The following is a 22,172-nucleotide window of genomic DNA, read 5'->3' on the forward strand; positions in this document are numbered from 1 at the left end:
AGTTTATCAGAAAAGAATCTCGCAGTTGCCGTACAATCGTTGTTATTCTGCGCTCTATACTTCTGATGATGATGGTATCGCGTGGGGGTGCTGGTCGGCGTGCTGGTGGCATGAAGACGCATGTCCGCGAAGATCATCCTGGATTCTTCCAGGAAGACCATCATAGCTTCGTCTGTTCCGTCCGTCGTCCCTACATTGGGACGCTTCTCGAGGGCCAGCACGGTGATCGATTTCTCACGCGAATGTAAAAAGGATCGCGCTCGGCGATCCCACGTCGATCTATCGATCGGCGCGATCCCATCGCGCTTCGCAAGACATGAGACGGAAAAACCTGTGCACTCCGAGAAAAAACGCGACGTTTCACCTTTCTGCGCGCGATATCAACTAGCGATCAAATGCGAAAATGCTAAACCGTTTAAGTTTAATTATCTCTCATTAACACCTCATGAATATTTATGCGAATAATTATCTCAATTAATCCCGCGAGTCCGAAGGCCTATCAAAACAGCGGTTCCGAAGAAGCGAGCTTGCCGGAGATAGTCCCGAGTCCTGCAGCGCCGGTCTTAGTCGACGAACTGATACAGAGCGAGTGTCAGAATGACGCAACGAAACTGTGCCCCTAAGGGCGCACGAACCTTCCCCACCACTACATGGCCCCGCTGGGCCCGAGGATTGGTCGGGCGCATCGGTTACGTCAGGCCGATTGGTCGAGGAGAACCCTTTTGCCCTTTCGGCGTGCCCTCTCTCTCCCTATACTACCCGATAGCAGCAACCCTTCGCGCGAGCATCCATCATCGTATCTTATGACTACTCTCTCCCTCGCCACCCCTTTACCGAGAGCCTCCTTCGTCTCGCTCGCGCCGGGGTCGTTGGATAATGGCACGGAACCGATTCGCTGATTCGGAGAACACGGACTTGCGCGCTGCGATTGGCTCGCGCGATTTTTAATAATTATTTCGATACGCCGATACACTATTTTGAAAGGGGATTTATAGCACTCAACGTATGTCGCACTCGGGGCCGCTGTCGCAGCAATAAGACTGCATGTACGTTATCGGGATCAACGAACCTTAAGATTTCGTCTTTCATACACACTTTTTGCACATAAATTGATCGCAACAAAATTGTGCAAGTTAAATACATTTGATGTAAATATATTTTAAATAAATTATGTGTAAACATATTGGAAAGGAAATCTTTATACACATTGTCGAATTATTACAAAAAAGTTAGAAATTTTTTATAGACATTTTTCAATTTATATAATGTCTAACAGGTTACGTAAACGCGTAGTTTGTCATTTATAGTATTTATATATATATTATATAAATAATGTATACGTTATTTTGTATCAAACATGAACATAAAAATTATATTTACGCTTGTACAATTTGTAAAATGTGCAATTATATTTATATTGATAAACTTGATTAATTTTATTTATCAATTATACTACGGATCTTAACATCTTCACCGTCGTTCTAACAATATTATCTACACGCTTCTTTGTAGACCTCTTAACTATCCTTCGCGCGCGTTTACGAGGTAAACGTAAAAACACGTAAACTAAAGCGAGCAATCAACCGCGACTAAAGACAAGGGAAAGAAGCTATTCTCTCGCATTCTTGTGGGAAAAGTCGAAAACCGCGGAAAGGTAATGTCGAGGGGGGAACGAGGGTCAGCGACGCCAAAAAGTAGAAGTCGCTTAGCCATTTGGAGCCGCTCCTCTCCGTGATGCTTTCCCATCGACTCCCGATTCCGGGATAAAAGCTGAGAAGAGAAACCGAAAATGGAGATAAACGCTCGCGAGAGCGTTTGTAAAAACGCTGTTCTGCCGCGGGCGCAGGTGGGGGAACGGAGATTCTCCGTCGAGGTGCTACCGGGGGCCCGGCCGGGAACGATCGTTATAGGAAGAAGAGCGAAGGAATTCAAAATCCTGTGAATATCCTGCGAGAGCGCGGCATCGCTTTTCGGGGGCCCACGACCCGATTTTCGCTCCTTCCATCTGCGTTACCTGACGGGAGGATTCCCCTGAAATCGTAAAAAAAAAGGGAGAAAAAAAGACGCAACAGGTCAGGTAGAATACCTCCAGGAAACTGGCGCGCACGCACGGCATTGGTGCGGATTCCCTATAAAATTTCGCTCCGCTCGGCACGCTCTACGCCCCACCCGGGTTTGTTATATCTCGGGGCCCTCTTCTTTCCTTCGTTCGCGCGATCCATTACTCCCCGCGCTCCTCATCCGTCCTTTCCGAACGCGCAAGATGTTGCGGCAGGTACATACGGCGATTCACACACGGCTTTCCTTTTTCATCCACAAATTTGCATCGTCCCTCCCTTTTTTCGTCGAAAATTACGCTTTTTTTCCGTGAGAATCTACGGGCCCCTCCGCGACTCTTCGCAAACGGGAAAAACGGCGCGCTGGGAGTGAGGGAGGGGGGGGGGGATAAAAGAAGGGGTCCAAGATTTTTGGGGCAATTTCTGCCGGTTTTGATTTTACCCTTGCTCTCCTTTGTACGTTACGGTGAACGACGCGTTAAAGATGTGACGGTCCGTATTATACACCAGGTGCGACGTCTTTGATAACAGAAGGAGAACGAGTGATTCGGCGGATGAAAACTACCGCCGATTGGTTTTATTTTTTTGTAACGGACACACGCGTGCGCAAAATCGCACACAAACGCACACGTACTCGGAGACAGAAGAAGACGAAAGGGGAGGTAAATGTGACAGGAAGCGACGGTTTTTTCCGGTTTTTTTCCAGCTAGTACACGAGTAACTGACGCCTCGCTCTCGGCGAATCACAGGCGATAGTTTAAAAAAAAAAGTCAACGGATAGTCGCGGATAGATTTTGTTAAGGGTGTAGAGACACGTCGCTCGTATCCACGAAAGAGAAAGAGGAAAAGCGAGACGTGGATGTGAACGCTAACGGATTTTTAACGTACTTTCGTAAAGTTGCGCCATCGGTTGCGCTAGAAAGAGATAGATCTTCAGGTACCAAAGATTATTCTGTATAAAAGGATTTTGAAAAACTATTGTACTTTCAAAAGGGAATTATATGAATGTCGAAAACAATGCTATTCTCACAATCAGTAAGAATTCGATCCTTCTCTATCTTTCCTGCAAATATCTTTCACGTCATTCCTCCCGCGACTAAGAGAAATAAAGTATAACGACTTCGCTATTAGTTCCAAACTACCAGTAAATTCACACCTGCGACCCTACAATCGGATAAAAGGAGCGGCCATTCTCGGAGCGTCGATCCACCCGCCGATCTAGAGCCGGCGCGGGCGCGTCGATTCGATATCGAGAGCCGTACGATAGAGAAAGAATGTGTCGCTCATCTGGAAGATCGTTATCTCCCGATGGATCCTCGACGTCTCTTTGTGCCGCATCTGCATACACACCGGCGCACGCACACTCGCCCGCTCATCGCGCGGCGATCCATTGTGCCGTCGACGCGGTCACAATGCAGTCGCCCATGCAATTTCGAGCCATTCAAGTCCGTTTAGCGCTTTGCACGAGTGACACGGTAACCGTCTATCCATCACCCACGCACACTCGCACGTACGCGAGTCGAAAAACACCGTCGTCGAGAGAGTCGCACGAACGCAAGCGAGCGATGATACACACACGGTCGAGCGGGCGTCGGTGGGGAGGTGCAGCTGTGGGATGCAGCCCTCGTGTTATATACGTTCCGCTCCTACGAGAGGTCGAGGATGCTAGGCCACGGGCGGCGCGGCGGCGACCTTCGCCTTCGTCCCTCAAGAGAGCGACTACTCCTCGGCGTGACCTACGGCGAAAACTACGTGGCCGACGACCCGAGCACGCGGCGAGCACCTCCAGGAGTGCTCGCCGCGTGCGAGTCACGTCCGTCAGGTGATAAAACGGCGCACAATAGCGCACCTGAAGGCTACCGAGGATTATGCGGTTTTTGGCAAGACTTACTGGCTGTCGAGGCTGACGAAAAGAGGGGCAAAGAAATTTAATCGTGGCGATCTCCTGCTTATCGAATCAGAAAGTCAAACCGAGAAATCAGAGTAGGGAATCTATTGGGATTGATTTATTATTAATTTAAATGTGACATTCGTACATGATTTTAGAAATGATAATTTATATAATATTTTGAAAATGTAAATAGTATGCAAGAATGAAAAATTTCTTAATTTTTAATCGGAGATTTAATTTTAAAAATGCAAACATCATTTATTCGCTAAATTAAACGTTGCGAATACACTCTAATGAAGATAATTTCTTCGAGAACAAGTCTTTCACACTGTTACGTGTGTTAACACAAACATTTCCTAGCTAATCTGAATTATAATTCAAGAAACACACAATACGAAGTAGCACAATGTAAGCAGTATTCTCTGATATCCATACAAACCCAACGTCTGAATTATATACCACCTCTCATGAATATTACATCCATCAGAACAAAAGTTTCCCAGAACTAATTCGTCAAAATCAAAGTCTGAATGAATGCGTAAAGTCGCTTAAATAATATTCGGTAAAATCAAAACCTTCATAAAATTCTAAATCCAAATAACTTTTAACATTGCTAATGTAATTATAATAGTAACATTTATTATTAATAATTGATTAAAAAAATCTTACTACTATAGCTTTCGCTGACACGTCTGAATCAAAACTTCACCTTTAGATTAATTTAATGAGATCAATTTTTCTTCCGAATTGTACGCACAGTGAATTCTTAATGCATATTTAATCAATCAACTCGCGAGACAGAATCGTTTATCACAAATCAGATATTAGAGTATAATAGGCAACATGGGTCGATTCCATCATCATGTTCCGATTTCACCGAACAGTAGCGTATACATTCCCATCTAAATTGGCGGACTTGGCCGATGAATAGCGACAGACGCTTTCTCCGCTCGCGAGCGAGGAATCGCTATGAAAAAGTTCCATTTTCTGGATGAATTCTGGCCACAGTACCGTGCAACCAGAATCCCTTCTCCTAAGCGGGCAGTCTCTCTTCCTCCGTTCAGCTTCCCTCCCAGACGTTCTCTTCGTCCCTTCTCTTCTCCTATTCCTTCACTCACGTTCTCTTCCGCTCGTTCTCCGAATTCAAGGTGTTTTTGTTCGCCGGGGCGAGAATAGCCACCGACGACGAGGGCGTGCTGCTCTTTCCACGCGATCTACATAAAATATCGATTCCTCGAGGCGCGTCCCGGGGAAAAATATCGGCGAGTCACGCGGGCCCGATGATGAATCCCTCCTACTGAAACCGGCCCTTCTCGCTTTAACGTACACGGAACGCGTCACAAAAGAGAAATCGTTATTTTCACGGCTCGGTCCGATTTCGCGGTTGCGTCCCGCATTCTCTCCCCGTTTAATCCCCCCTCGCTCTCTCTTATACCTTAGCGATCCACCCGCGAATTCGCGATCACCTCGCCTTCGTCGGCGATTTACTCGATTCCCTACCCCTTTGCTTCTTACTATTGTTTCTTCTTGCTCCTTGGTGGTCTTATAATCGATCAACTTTCTCACAACTTTTCGCGACTCTTTCGAGACTACTGATGCAATGAAATCGATTGATTTCTATTTTTTTCTAATTGTAAACGATTATCTTTATCAAATATTGTAAAAAAGAATATTCTTTCGTAGAAGTTTCTTGACCCTAAAAATCATCAACTTTTTCACAGCGTTGGGATTCATTGTTTTCACGAATCTAGGAACTCTCGCTAGGAACAATCGTATAACTGATTGTTTTAATGTTCGTGACGGCGAGTGATTATGCTTCTATTTCTCAAGAATTAATTTACGGCATATCGGAGTCACGATTCGTAGAATGCATTGCCGCCAGGGTCGAGCTAACGTGAACTTTTACGTCGAGTTTGTCGCACCATTGCACGTCATTTCTCTTCGACCGATGAAAAAAAGCCGAATTTACTTCCCGACTGGCAAATAAAATAAAATCGGTTAAAAATAGATCAGTGCCCAATATATTAATGAGCATATAAGCAAAATTTCAAATTTAATTAATACTAAATATTCTTATTATGACTTAGAGCGCTTTCTATATGCTTTAATATAATTTAAAATCCACCAACATTTTGATATTATTTAATATCGTACTAACTTTTTCTCGTCCGAATATGGGGCAAATGTCGCAATTAATTGCACATTTTTTCATTCAACGGGACGACGACGACAAGTAGACGTTTCTCATCGTTATAGAGTCCCTTTTCCCCCGATTTACTCGCGTCTCAGCAAGACGCGCACCCCTCTAAGATGGCAGATCGCATTAGAGCCGGGTTCCTCTCCTCCCAGCCGTTCTTCTTTCTCGGTCGTGTAGCAACGCGACCGAATGTCTAAGCAGCATCTGCCTTCCGCGTCGTTTCTTCGTCGCCATTCTTACGTAAGGCGACGACAATGCAGCCCGGCCCGGGTTACGGGGGAGGAATTCCCCGGGTATTATTCCCGAGGTATATGCACCGCCTGTCAACCGACTTACGATTTTATTAGGGCCTTACGTCATTCGATTATGCTTGGCCGGGCCTTGGTTTTCATTCAGAACGGGACCCCGAGACGTACCGCGAGGTAACGTCCGACAAAACAGATCGGATCCCGATCGGTCTTCGCATCGCTACCTCGAGCATTTTAACACTGCGAGACTTTACGACTGTTTCATGTAAAAATATGGCTAAAGGGGACGTAATATGATTTGGGGGTTCTTTATAAAGAACGGAACAGTGCCAAGTATATGACAAACCAATACCCTCCTGATTATATGAAATATTCTAAATCTCATAAATTGTCAAAAAGTAAGAGATGGTCGTAAAAGAGACTACGCAGTATCTTGCCCGAAAAATATTTTCTCGGACAAGTTTCATGTGTAAAAATCATGTAAGGATCTGCCGGGATTCCAAGCGGGAAGCTACACGAGTCGCATAAGTATTGTCCGGATGTTGACGCCGAAAATCGCGGCAGTTACCGCGACGAGAGTGTAGACGACGAGAGAAGCGTATCAAAGGGGAGGGCACCATAGGGGGATAGATACCAGAGCCAATAGAATAACAGTGTTTCGTCTGGCGTGTTTTGAACCGGCATTGCCCGGCGGCCCGGCAAGGGTGACGAGAGAAGGGGTGGACTGGTTTCCGAGCGCGGCGTGTGTGGGGTGAGTCTAAAACCGTTAGGTTGGTCGCGTGCTACCGGAGGCACGTGGCCATCCTCCTCTCTCCCTCCCCCTTTTCTCTCCCGTGTCTTTTTTACGCACGCGCACATATGCGTCCTGAACAAGGCGCGACAAGATGTACGGGTACCAGACAACTTGCATACTCGAGAGGATTCTTAAACGCGGGATAATCTTAAATATCATGCGATTATATTTCTTACGTGCGTATTGAAATTCTATTCTTATATTCTTATGTGTATATTTCTTCTTTCTTTGATTCTCGTCATAACTTTCATTTCATTTAGCGCTGAACGATTATATAGAACTTTCATTAAAAATAAAGCCAACAATTTTAAAACTGATTTTATCATTCCATCATGATAGAATAAGTAAGGCTGATCATAGCAGATCCATTTTTTATAATCAACCATACGATCTATGTGAGAAAATCGCCAACATCACGCGCGCGACGAATCTCTGAATGGGTATTACGGATTCCGTCCGGCGAATGGAACCTAATTTATTCCGTCTGTTTTTCGGTGAGCCACGGTGAGCGTGGGCCCGGAGCTATTGATCGACGAAATTCGATGATCATTGTTGCCCAGAGCTTGTATCGGCGAAACCCCAAATTAAGGGCCAGGTATAAGCAGCGAGAGAGAAGCTCGGACGCATGGCGCCATTAACCGCGGTTGCAGCGCGATGAAAACGAAATAGCCGATCGCGCGGCAGATGCGGGGATCGGTAAACAGTCGACCGGATAACAGTTAGGCCGCCGCCGTCATCGCTCGTCATCATCAACGCGGCCATACCGTTAGACGGAGGCAATGTGCGGACCCTTCGGCACGTGCTACCCGATCAAACGCAGCCGTTCCTTCGATGCAGATAGATAGAGTGTTTTGGGCATTGATTTAAATTTTAAATATTGAAAATTTTAAGAGTTTAAATAATTTAAGAATTTTAACCCTGAGCTTGCAGACAAAGACACTTGTACTTAAGAAAAAATAGATAATAAAAATAAGAATCAATGTTATATTTCAAAAACTTAAAAGAATTCGATAAAGTTTAACGAATAAAATTGCACCACAATTTTGATGGCAAGTAAAAACGAATGATTAGCAATCTCATAGAAATAGCGGTGCGACGTGGGCAAGAAATCGTTTTGCCTTCATTGTGCTCGCCGTAAATTTCCGATAAGGAAATGAAACTATGCATATAAAAGAGAGTTACCGGGGAGGGAAAGTTCCGCGACGATACCACGACACCATTTCGCACTGGCACCCTTTGCCGCTCGACTGGCAGTGATGTATGGTGCGGTAGACCTGCATGCTGACCACTCCCAGTCTCTTACGAGCAACTTTCCCGCGTATTGGGCGAAATTTGATTTCTAGATCTCGTTTCTGAAGGCAAAGAGCCGGACAATAGAATTTTAAATCGCTGAAGATTGGGGTGACATATTACTAAGCGCGCCGGAAATTGCAATTTTCTTTCCAGAATATGATTACAGTGTTTTATGCTACTTCACTTTCAATCTAATATTAATATAATTTTATTTCAGTTTAAGCGTTACACGATGATCGTGAAATCCTCGTCAATCGTTAGAACAGCTAGAACCTTCGCCAGTTTCTCGAGAGGAAAAAAGAGCGAGAAGGCAACGTCGAGATTATTTGAATATCCCATACTTAAGATTCGTCGTGCGTAGTCTGGGGCAGTGATTGTCGACTCGGCAGTCCGGTCACGTGGCCGGCACGTCATACACGTCAAACCAACCCCCTGTGGAAACCGCCCTATTGCGCCTAAGGCCGCCCCGCGGCCGATCGGCACAAGCGGGGAGGCCTGCGAGGCACTTTACATTCTATTTTCACGCTGTACTGACCCCGATGTATGCGACTTCCTTAACATATTCGCCAGATATTGCCTTTTGGCACGTGCTACCTACCGAATCGATATTCATCTTCCGTGAGAATGAAAATTTATCGACGTTCTTAAAGTGGCGGCGATCGCCAACGCTCCCCAGACAGTAAATTTACGTCATATTGGACGCATTATATTTTCACATCAAATTATGTACACGAAAAAATTACCTCAGCGACGTTAAGAAACAACTTTGTCTAATGTTTGATATGTAGGTATATATATGTATATATTTATAGATAGATATATGTATATATAATAATTATACATGTATGTGTGTTTACAGCGTTAACACCTGTGAATTCATCAAAATTAAGTATACAAATTTCACACAACCCCTGCCTAAATATAAACTGCGGTAAGCGAGTGACGGACGACGAGCAACTTTCAACGCGCGATCACTTACCACCTGACGTGCTATATAAGCGGAATAGCTGGCTATTTTATGCGTGTCACTGCCCCCGCGGTGTTTTCACGGGACGGCGAGCACCCCCGGATTTTTCCAGGGGTTCTCCGCTAAAGGCAGGCGGCCGTCCAGTCACAAGGGGAGACCATCTAACCGAGTTAAATAACGCTACATTAACGCCCCGTGCGATACAAGGTTTGTCCGAGTGTGAAATACCCCATGGCTTATCAAGCTCCCGCAGAAGTTTCTCTTTAATAATCTCATGCCGATCGTTGCTCGCGTCGACGTGATTGCGCACACTCTGCGTCTTTTCTAAAAACAATGTCGCTGAACGGAAAATAGTGTCGTTTTTCAGAATCACTCCCCAGTTGATCGAACTTGCAACTCTTCGTGAGATGAAAGCGGACATGAATTTTTGATAGACACAAATAGTGTTGATAATAATACACAAGGATTCAATCTCTTTTAACCCTTAAGAATAATTGCAGATCGCGAGAGCGATAGTACTACTTGTGGAGAACGTTTTATCATCATTGAATTAAGATTACATTTCTTGAAAAATCTATTTCAATCTGTTACACTCTGTTACTGAAGAATACCAAGTGTATCACGTGTAATTAGGCCCGTTGTTAAAACAGTTCCGCTCCGAAACGTTAGGAATAAAAATTAGAACGGAAAAAATTGCATCCTTCGTGAGATTAATACATCGCAAATCTATTAATGTTAACCTACATTCAGGTTTCCATTACATTCATACAAGAAGCGAGTAAATCCGCTTCTTGAGATAAATTGGCATATTAGAGGTACGTCGATATAGTTATAAAGACAATAAAGTTTCCTTAACTGAGAGAATATGTATACGTCTTTTCCCACGCGGACCCTCCTTCCCATCCTGAATATTTATAACAACCTCTCTTTTTACTGATTTTCTTTTTACTCATCGCTTCTTTGTTAGCGAAACTTGCTTGGCCGAGCGATTAAATTAATTATGAGTTTTGGCACTGCCTCTACGACGATCAGAATTAGGCGGCCGTAATGAGTTTAATTATTCCGGCGTCTCGCCACTTCGACGACGACGACGACGACGACGACAGCAAACTCCGACTGCTCTGGAGATGATCGTTTCGGTAAGGATATAACGGTGACGTTTACCTGCGCGCATCGTCTTCTGTTCTTTTGTTCCACAATTACCGGTGTCTAGACGCGACCACTGCTCCTCTACGAAAATGACAATTACACGGCAATAGAATCGTCTCATTGACCGTTTCTCTCGGTTAAACGGCCAACGTTGCAATCGTTGGACCGCCATAGCGTTTTTGCCGTAGCCTCATTTTTCCGTAATGCGCGTGTGACAAAGTTAAGGGATTCGTTTCCGATTCTACAGAGGTTATTTCCTTGTAAATTAATCTTATCGCGTCAATTTCAGCTAGATCGATTAATTATACGAACGTCAAAGTCTTGCGACATTGTAAATATTATGTTAATTTAGATTTTTATTTCTGACCATGAATTATAATAATTATTTTAAATATCAAATTTATACTCTTTTTACTATTATAATTGTAAATATATTTAAAACGCGAACAGGACGATTGCGGATTAATAATAGCGCAAAGATCGTTGAAGATAGATTCAAAAATCGCTCGATAATATCCGGGGAGAAAATCGCACCCATCTTTTAACGGTTACACGGCAATACCTGTGTCGACGTTAACGCACTCGCGTTATATTCTTATACCGAGATGACGATCGTGAGGTTCTGCTTAGAGAGCACACACAGAGGTGCGCCTTTTTCTCCCTTTTCCGGAGCCCCTCTGTACTTTACCACCCCCTTTCCTCCACGCACCGGCGAGGAGAGAACTTCTCTCTCTCTCTTTCTCTCTCTTTCCTCCCCGATTGTTACCGACTCTGTTCTCGCCCTTCGCCCTCCGTACCAACCTTTCACCGGGCACGACTCTGGCTTAATGGCTGACAGGGCTATCGGGTTTCTGCAGAAGCGTAAAAGATCTTCGAGGAAAGGCGCGGAAAGAGCGATAGGCGCTGCCTTCGTCACTCTTTCTTTCTCTCTTTCTCTTCTGCTCCCTTGTACGCACTCTTTCCTGTTTGCTGGTGCATACACCCTTACCGCGAGTAAACGAGACCTTACGAGCGACGAATCGTACATACCGTAAGTTGTAGACACTGGGTTCCCGTGTGTCAGCTGACTCATACAATTCCATGCTTAAGATAAACGCGCACGTCTCGTATTTCTCGCGCAATTTAATCCGCCCATCGTTGCGTTATCCTCGGGGGAGAAGGGAGAGGCTGGCCTTCCTTACAATATCACTCCCGATATCATTCCTCCATTGATAGAAACTACTCTAAGATCCCATGTGAATAGATTACAGAAATATCCGGGAGTACGAAATAATTTATGTGGTAATTGGTGATCCACTTTTTCCATATGACTTTAGGTATTCTACTTTCAAGTATAATCTAATATTATCTGGTATAAATGACATTACACTTACTGCAGAAGATTAAAGATTAGACAATTTATATTTTCATTCAAATAAGTGACGTAGATGAGGTTTAATACAATCTGAAGAAACATACACATTTAGGTACACGTAGCGTGTTCTGTACAAGCACGCTGACATATATCGCATTACAAGAAAAAGGAAGACAAGTAAAAAAAGGGATCCCAGAAAGATCTTGCTACTCATCAGCCTGTTGCAGGCCCACCCCCGCGAATGTACGGTGTATATAAAAAACTACGAGGGTTGCACCCCTCGACAACGAGTGTATACGTATCGACAATCTGTACAATCGCGTGCTGGTAGATAACGTGGCGCTAATTGATTATAATAAGTGGCGAGGAAGGAAAGGCGGAAGCAAAGGCTGGGGTTGAGAACCGTAGATTGTATCGAGGGGTTGAAACCACGTTTAAATGGTCATCCAGTAGTTAAATTGTTACTTCCGGTATTGTGCGGGGAGTCTCAATTCCATCGTATCTGTCTCTGTGACCTATTATTATTTCGTAAATTTAATGAAAATAATCTTTGCGAAAGGTGGAGAAACGGTGGAGATTGTTTAATGAATATTTTAATATTACAAAATTGTAACACCTAATACTTTGTATCTTGGATATGTAAACAAATAGATATTACGTTCAGATATAAGATAAATTTGTTCTTCTATTTCCAGAGCTTATAAATTCTTTAATTTCAAAAGATAGTGACACGCGATAATAATCATACTTATATTTTACAACAAAATTTGTGTTTTTTAAGGAAAAATTTTATTCTAACATCTGAAAGTAATTTAGAGAGGCAAGTAGAAAGGCTAGAAAGGCAAACGGGAGACACCGGGCGCTGACAGCGGGGGCGTTCGATAATTTATCGTCTTCATTTGCCCGCGTCCATATTTATTGCATCGTTATGAACAATACGGCGCCTATTAAACGGAATACGCCTGATCTCACCGCACCGGACGTACAATCGAATTAATGCCCGGGCGGCTCGCGCGATCATGTCCAATAATAAGCTTAATAAATATTGATTGTTTAATTAATGTATAATCGACCGCGTGGGATACAGCCCGCGCGCGCTATCGGCAGTCAATTTGTCCGCCCACTGGCGCAGCACGAATTTATTAACGGTTTATTTTCTGCTGTCACGTGCGGCTTTCGACTGTCTTAATTGTCCCTGCCGCTACAATAGACACATCTTTTTAAAGCGTACAAAATTCCTATGTTATACTTTCATCTAGGTCCGGTTTGGGTCTTTTTAAGTTTTAGCTTTTATTTTAAGAGTAATAACTCCACAAGTTATGGCAGTAGAAAGAATTAGCTTGCCGTTTAAAATAGCGCATGGCCATTTTTTAACCATAGTATGCACTTTCACTTGTAAGTTGTAAATTACGTTCCTTTTAGAAATAACATTTCCAAAAAAAAACTACAAATCCTTTCTAGCTATAAAGAAATTCAGAATTTCACTGTAAGAAACAAAAAGAATGTATCTTTTTTATTTTTCTATAGTAGAGAAATATATTGTGGGAAAAAAAACACGACGACGGCTTCTGTTAAAAAATGCGGCATTTTTTTTCGTAAAGATTGATGGTTTGCGAACAATTCTCAGTTTAACAGGTAGTTACATTTGTAGGACGTGTCACAATAAAGTACGGCTAACAATATCGTTTCAAGAGAAAGTGAAGCAATATACCTGCTTAAAAAAGTGCAAGAACCGACCTCACACATTGTACACCGTACGAAATCAAACGTGCGTCGAGCGGACACTATCGACGATCCCGCGAGGAGAGAGATTAATCGTTAATGCAATAATTATACGTAATTATCGTAATTACGTTCACGAAGCAATTGCGCAACTTCACGAGAGGGGAGCAGTGCCGCGCTAGAAAAACAGCAAAAAACGCACCGTCCTCTGTGGGAACGGCCATCCCATTAATGGAATCACCAATTGCACAGTTATTGGTTAAATTGCTAATTGCTAGCCTCTTTCTTTGGTTCCCTTTCTAGCGCCGCGTGTAACGACAATTGCGCCGACACCCACCCGTCGATCAACGCCATTTTCATAAATAACGTCTCGTCTCGTCTCGTACAATTTCTCACGGCTTCTTCTTCGCGGCGCTCCTTTAATTTTCGGAGCGTGGGCGAGCGAATTAATTCCTTCGCGATCGAATCGAGTCCGGTCGTTCGTTCTCTAGGAGGGAACAAGAACGGAGGACGGAAGTCGTCCTCGAGTCGTGAGAAATGCGCATCGACTGGGGAAGAAAATATCTCGCCGAGCCCGTTCGCTTCGCGAAAGGGGAATCGCGAATCCGTTGCTTAGTTCCACGTCCGCGGGTGCGCTCATCTTCGGCCCACGATCCCTCATTCTTAGAAAGGATCGCTGTACTTGTTTTCACTTCCACTTACGCGATTAGACTTCTCACGACGTATACACGTATCTCAACTGGCGCCTCGCACGAATGTGCCGCGTAGTTTTACGGAAGATACTTAAAAGATATTTTTGTGTAAGAGATATTGTTATGTATACCTTTCTGGATTTTGTTAAACAACGTATTAAAATTAATTGACATTGTGATTCATAACTCTAAGTATTAAATATAAACTTTGGAATAAAAAAATATCTAATGAAATTCGCGAAATGAATTCAAATCACAGTAAAATCACTATTTGGCTATTGCGTGCATGTTTGTGAACGTATGTCGACGAACAATGTGAGCAAGTAGAAGGAAGTCAACACCGCATTCCAGCATTCCAGCAGAATTAGCATACTCCGCTTGCGAGACATTCACCGGTGGATACCGACGATAAAAATCTGAAAATCCTCGAGAAATCCCATCGCGAAATTTGAATTTGCACTCCGTCTAGCTGCGATCGTGACGCATGAATCCCGAAAAGCTCGAAAGGAAGGGCTTCTCTATATTCAAAGGACCATCTCGTTTTACCCCTCCGATTCGAATAACAAAGTGAACTAGTTCGATCGAGATATATTTTAAAGATCGGCACAGCTTCTCAGCGTCAAGCACGATTTTCTTTAAACAGAGAAGTGTGAATTCTTATTTATAATTATCATTCCAATTCATCAAACATAGTCTCATTTTTTTATTAACAACAACTGGAAATATAGTCGCAAGCTTAAGAATGAAATTTTTCATAAGATAATTTTATTTAAGAAAAATAGAGAATACAATAAAAATATAAATTAATAAAATTAATGAAAATTATCACTTTTTCATCAATTAATTCGTAATTGTTAACCTTGTAAAATATTAATGAGTTTTTAAAAGTAAAACTTACATAAAAAGAAAAGAGAAAAATAAAAAAATGTTTTGAACAGCAAAAATCAGATTTTCGCAAGTTGATGCGTGACCGACGTGACGATGGAACATTCTTAGCCACAACGTGTGAAGAATAGGACTTCCTTTGGAGAAGCGGGAAAAGTGTTTTGACATTCAAAAGCGATTTTCCACGATCGTTTCGGCCCAAACGATTTGAATAACAAAGTCACCAAGAAGACGTACTATCGTCCGTGCTCGCATGAGTGGGCATTCTTCAAGCAAGTTTATCGCAAGAATCGTTTGCATGCCAAACGAAATCGATCCCTGTTCAGTCCTTCAGGATTTCCATCGACCTTCGGCGCGTGCTTTGATTCAAGACGCATAAAGGCAATTCTTCGAAACCGTTAAAGCTATATAGAGACGTTTCGATCGTTCTGAGTTACTCACAGGATATGAAAAAAATAATTGTAATGTTGGATTATTTGCAAAAAAAAACAATCATTTTAATATTTAACGCGTATTAGTGATTATTATTTATGTATATATATTAATTTTCATACAATTTATGATACAATCGAAAAAGAAACATTATAGCTTAAAAAAATATTTAGAAAATATAAAATCAAATCTTTTGACCCTTCTTTTATTATTAAACGACATCATTAGATGTTCATAAATAATAAACCGAATAAAATAAGTTTTGTGACGATTTGCTCTTTAAGCGTCATTAGCGATTTCTTTGATTTGTAGTTAATGGCAACTGACATCATTTCGTTATAAAAATAAAAAAACTCATACTAGCACATTAGAAAGTATGATGAGTAACGTGACCGCTCGAAAGATCTTGGAGAAGTCCGCGTTAAAAGAATCCCTGGTCTGGCCATATCGGTCGAACAGGTGTGCGGGTACGAAGCGGGAATAAACGATTAGAATCTCGATTAGCATCCGCGGATCATATTAATCGCGGCTGCATTACCAAGCGGTTGCATCCGCTCGAGTGTACGATTTCGTAATCGAACACGTATCAGCTTCGAGCACTACGTCTCGAATCGCTTGACAGCTTAATAAAGATAATTGCGTCTCTCGACTACATAGTAAAAGCATAATACATGAATAATCTAACATCGACAATCGAGCATGCACACAGTAAGCGACAAACAATTTTTTAGATGAATATTGATGTATCTTTCATTTCTGTTAAGGAATAAAGAATTTTTAATAGCGTAAGACTTTCCTGTAATTAAAATATTATCATACAATTTATAATTTATAATTACAGTCAGAATCAAATTATCTCGGGCTAGATTTGAAGAATCATACTAAATCGTACTAAAATCGCGTCCTGAATCCGTGTGACTTATTTTACATTCTTCCGCGACATCTCTCCGAAATTTGACTGACGTACGATTGTTCTCTTTTTCATGAGAACCATTGATTAATTATCGAAGAAGTCGAATGTCGAATACGCGAAATGACACGAATAATATGCTGCGGAGTGCACCGCGACGTTTCGTCGGCAGTTATATCGTTCTTGACATGATGATTCCGCAGGGAGGCGCAAAAAGGAAGACAAGGAGGAGCCGATGTGGTGGCCGCGGGGCGAACGCTCGCGAAATGCTCGGAAGACGCGGAGGAAGAGGAGAAAAATGGAGCGGGTGGCGGCGGCGGTGGTGATGGTGGCGCTAGGCGATCGGAAGTGTGTCAAATTACAGAGGTCCGCGATATTAATGACTCCTAATGACATGCCCCCCTCCTAACGGCAGCGATCGGTGCCTACCGACCGACACAAGGAGATCACGGTTTCTCCCCACTAAGGCCGTTCCGTCCGAGGGCCCGCTCGCGAACCACCAAGGTTGGGGCCTCCGCGCTGCGTCCGGCCGGTGGACGTCGAGCCGGTGGACCCGATTCACGGAATCGGCATTAAAAATGCAATTACTAATTGACGAAGGCTAATAGCAATAAGACAAACAACGGGCTAAATGCTATAAAGTAAAACACAGGTCGGCGAAGGCATCCTTCACCCCCATCCCGTTCGCTCTCACCGACCCGGGTCCTATCGGATCTCTCGTCGTCGTCCCCTCGCTTCTATTTACCGATCGTTTCTTTTTTTCTTTCTTCGTCCGACTTGTCCGCTCCTTGTGATACTTCTACGAGAAGCACCGTTCGCGAAGGGGCGCGAGGGGTCCTCCGTTTACGACCGGTTTGGCATTTCCGAGAGGCCGGTCCTAACCGCGGATTTTTTGTCAGCTAGCTCTACACTTTTGTTAGTTTCTGTCCATTCGCCCGTTTTATTTCACCTCGTGAGAATCGCAGTTTAGTGTTCCATCGACGAGTACGAGCTTTGCCTCGAACCATGTTTATTTCTCTAATGACAGTCGCGCACTTCGTTTCTCTCGTAGTTAAATAACACATTACTGATCGGAGACATATCAGCTCTTTTGTTGCTCGAACATTGACTGGTGACAAGTTCACTCATGTGTAAAAAACGTACAGTTTAAATTGTCGTGCGAAGTTATTAAAGTTTAAAATTTAAAGTTTTTATTGTAGAGGATTTGTAAGTAATTGTATTTATCCTTCACTTTTTATCATGGTTTATTTATTTCTAACCTTTTGTATATTATAAACAAAATTTTGTATTTTAATATCGGATCTGAATATGAGAAATAACTGGCCACAGACGTTAATTTCCGCATCAAACACCCAGTCAGCAATGTATTAATTAGTCTTAATGTACAGTATTAATTAGTCATAATGTACAATACCATATACAATATTGATGTTAAAAACAATACTAGGAATAAAATTTTTATCAACGTCATTTTTAAATATGATAGTAGATTGATATTGTTATAGCAATTAGCAGTAAAGAAGAATTGCATGGCCACCATGTATTGATAATAACAAGGAGACTCGGAGGATTACGTTATTACGCACAGCAAATGAGTTTCTTAGTTTTGCAGATGCAGCCGTTTGGCGGCATTCGTTACGTTCTGTCATCTCCCTCATTATCGCGCTTTCTGCGAACAACGATACACGCTATATGTCAGATCTCGTGACGCGTGGCACCCTTCGAGCATGCCCCGTCGTTCTCGAAACGCACGTTCATGGAACTAACAATTCTCCTTATTAGGTTTATTATACAAAAGTTTGTTTTGCCAAACACGCAAGAATCTAAACGACCGGTCATTTTTGCGAATTACAACAGTGCATTTGTCGCATTAATTGCAATCCTTTTATGCTCACATGAAATATGAGCTTTGCGATAAAATATATAATTTAATTTTTTTTTAAATTCGCTATAAATAATAAGTAGTCATGCATAAATTTTCGGTGCTGGAAGATACAAACAATTAAATTGCAGAATATATAATATGCCCTATTGGTTCCCTCTAATTTCTATTTGCTGACAATAGTCACACAGCTCTAACCGAAACTTTCACACGACATAATAATATAACGTTAGAAACTTGCACGCGCTCGATACCTTTCCTTTTGTTATATTTAGTGGGTGTTGCGTGAGACAAAAGTTACCATTTGCAATTTTAGCATTTCAAATTCTTCTAAATCGTTCCGCTTCGTAAGTACCGTAAAAGAATCCTGAAAAGGACTGAATTTTTCTGAAAATCGTCAATGATTCAGTCGGACAAACGAGGGTTTTTAGACATGTTTTACTGATCCTTTCAATGATCATGACGAAAAATCTCGCAGTGAATGCACACGGATAATTCCCCAAAGTTAAAAGTTACGCACCACGAAAGAATTCCTCGAGGCAATAAGTAATATGATAAACTGTTGCACAACCGGGTAGGCGGTGCTTGCCACACGTAATCCAATGAGAGAAGTTCTTTTTCGAAAACAAATTTTCCTCATTGGACCATCGGCTACGTTCCGACATCCGACTCCGACGTACGACTTATTGTAGAGCCAGCCTAATTGGTTTTATGACATATTTTACGTGGAAAAAAATTAGCCGACGTCTCCGGACCGTCTGAAGGACTGCAGAAGCAGAAACTCGAGATGCGCCAATAATATGCGCCTCATGATAAGATCCGTTTCGCCTTTTTGTTTGAAGATACGACTCTTTTATATTCAATTTTTGTACATATAAATGTTATTAACATTACAATCGAATAATATTTCTGTGTAACTTCAAGAGCCTATTTCTACGTATGTATATATCTAAAAGTTTTGGGTTTTATTGTACAAATTAAAATTATATGAACAAATCTAAATCAAGATCTCATAAAATTAAAATTCGATTAAGATTGACAGCTCAAATGACATTGTTGCGCATGATAGTATTTCAGATAAAAAAAAAACTGGTGGTGCGGGTTCATTATCATAACGCGGCATTTTTTTTTCGCTCGCATTATTCCGTCGCTGTATTATTTCTGCACGAAATTTATGTCCGTCGAAGATTAAGCGGCGTCGTTCGTTAATCGTATCAAGAAGATACGACAGCAAGCGATGAAACTCTGCAAACTCACCTTGTATGGATTCCGGCGAGGCTGGCTCCTTATCGATTCGGCCAAGCGCGTCGCTACCTGAAACAAAAAGCGCAATCGGGCCCTCGTTAGTGACGCCATACTATAAGCCGATCGGGAAAATCATTCGTTTCCCATAAGAGATACCGAACATGCGCGATACCAAGTACTTCTTGCGTCGATCAAGAGAATCGCGGCAAACATTATAGTTTTATCTTAATTACATTAAGGTTATTTATATTCTATACTCCTTTGCGAATAACGGTGCACATCAGTGAAGAAATAACAATGACGAAGACGTTGATTTATACCTTTGCAAGCTATCTTCATTTATTTTATTACAATTATAACGTATAAGACATATAAAAGAATATAGCGAGAAATATAAATAAGACGATACAACAATCGAATCATCGATACAGCCACTGAAGATAATTAGATAATATATATTTTAGCAAAATAATATATTTTTCTTCGTTTATGTTATCATTTTAATAAAATTAATAAGATTAAATTTCAAATCGAGTCAGTGCCTAAATTACGTAAACGTGAAATTTATTTTTGCTAACTGCTAAACATTGTCTCTCAATGTTCCTCAATGGTCCGACGGTCGTTATGTCACGCACAGTTCTGCTCGACGGAAACCCACATCTGTCCTGATTAAAACCGGGGGCTCAAGAGTTGGACGGTTGAGATAGCATCGGAGTACGTCGCATTTATCAATCAGGCTGCGGGCCGAATTATGCTAAAACGCGAACGATCATCGTGACGCATGGCGGGGAGTCGTGCTCCCGTACGCCAATCGCAATTTCCCGAAAATAGGGCGGCGCGCCGTTATCCCGCCGCAAATGCGATCGATCGATATTCAAATAATCTATTTGACGGACCCTTCTCCGTGGAGAGGATGAGAAAGGGAAGATGGTGGTAATTCGGCGCGAGGATGACCACCGTACGTCACACGGCGAAAGGGACGAGTTCGTGGGGGTCCGGCAGACCCCAGGGGCGACCACCTACTACCCCCTGGGGGGTCGCAACTCACCCCTGAAACGACTGTATTCAGATAATCCCACCTTTCCTTTTCTCCGTCTTATTTGCCCGAAACGACGACATTTCAATACATGCTCTCGCCGAATAACCCGCCACAAATATGGGCGGATATACGCGTCCACTATGTGGGAAATACTAGCGGGAGTAACGACTACACGGATAGCGCGTAGATATTACGTAAAAGTAATAGGGATGGGAAGGATTTCGCAGTCTGGACTTTCGCATTTGGATCGTCGTACATATTGGAAGCTCAGTGACACGTATAATAAATCTAGTATTAATCGATATGATATGTATTTAGTTTTTCCTTCATCCTTCACGATGCACGCATAATGACAATTAGAAAGTATTTCCTTCGCTTCATTTTAAATTATGTTTATACATATATTCCATCTATGCTCGATCGGCGAGCTACGTATTATTTAAGATATCCAGGTCGATACAAAGCTAAACAATGCGAATTCCTTAACGAGACCGTTTTCATTATCGAGCGAAGGACTAGTCTTAGAAACTAGAACGCGTTTACATTAAATATAAAGAGTGGCCTTATAAGCCGGAGCTCGAGCGTCTTCTTCTCTCGTGCACACGTGTAATAATGCTCGGGGCAATATTTCTTATAGTTTTGTAGAAAAAAAAAGAATCGTGAGGGAAGATGCGATGCATAATTCATCAGTAGCGGGATCGATCGACTGTTTGACCGATATTGAAGAACATCAAAAACAAGATTCTCTTTCTTGAGCGCATTTAATCCTATAGTCCTATATCAATCGTAATTGTACACATTAATTTCCATCGTAAACTTGGTTAGCGTATAAAAATGTAGAAAGATGTAAATTTTTCAAACAGATTTTAATATTTATCAAGTTTTTCCGCGTTCGGGGTAACTTCTTTTATACAGAAGCCTTGCAAAATTCTCGTTTAATGGCAGACATCAGCGGGCGCGACGATTTATCAAAATGAAATACCGGCTGTCGAAAGGACACCCACCCATTCCTTTAAATAGGAATGAACGCGGATAAATACGATGCACCTTCGTCGTTCGACGACTCTCCGGAGGGCCGTAAAGAAGTTACGGTTTTGCACATGCACTTTTTTGCCCCGTTGCACATATCACGCGAACGACTATGACCCTACTGCCGCTTTCTCTTTTCTTCCCTGTCTCGCCTACGAAGCCGTGAGATGAAAATTACGCGCAGTGTTTATGTATTAATCAGCGACAATTTTCCACTATGATTGTCAGTCTCAAGCAAAATCTTCAAGGAATATTGAGAATTCAATGGTAGCTGATAAATTCTTGCTTCAATGTAACACTCTTTCTCACACTACTTTTTCGGCACCAGAAATATGCAAAAATATGTATAATGAAGAGCGCGAAGCACTATTCTAATATTCTAGTTAA

The 22,172-nt window shown here is 42.3% G+C and overlaps 1 protein-coding gene across 2 annotated transcripts in view; it reads right to left on the bottom strand.

Moving 5' to 3' along the window:
* The window catches only part of LOC139776487 (uncharacterized), a 126,389-nt gene that overhangs the window by 11,749 nt on the left and 92,468 nt on the right, over positions 1-22,172 (bottom strand). For both annotated transcript variants that reach the window (XM_071713178.1, XM_071713172.1), the window contains exon 4: positions 19,730-19,786. In XM_071713178.1, the coding sequence (XP_071569279.1) occupies positions 19,730-19,786 (57 nt within the window). The remainder of the gene's footprint in view (positions 1-19,729; positions 19,787-22,172) is intronic.

Source organism: Temnothorax nylanderi, unplaced genomic scaffold (assembly GCF_030848795.1).
Source record: "Temnothorax nylanderi isolate EJ_2023f unplaced genomic scaffold, tnyl_v1.0 TNYL_tig0005_pilon, whole genome shotgun sequence".
Taxonomy (NCBI): domain Eukaryota; kingdom Metazoa; phylum Arthropoda; class Insecta; order Hymenoptera; family Formicidae; genus Temnothorax; species Temnothorax nylanderi.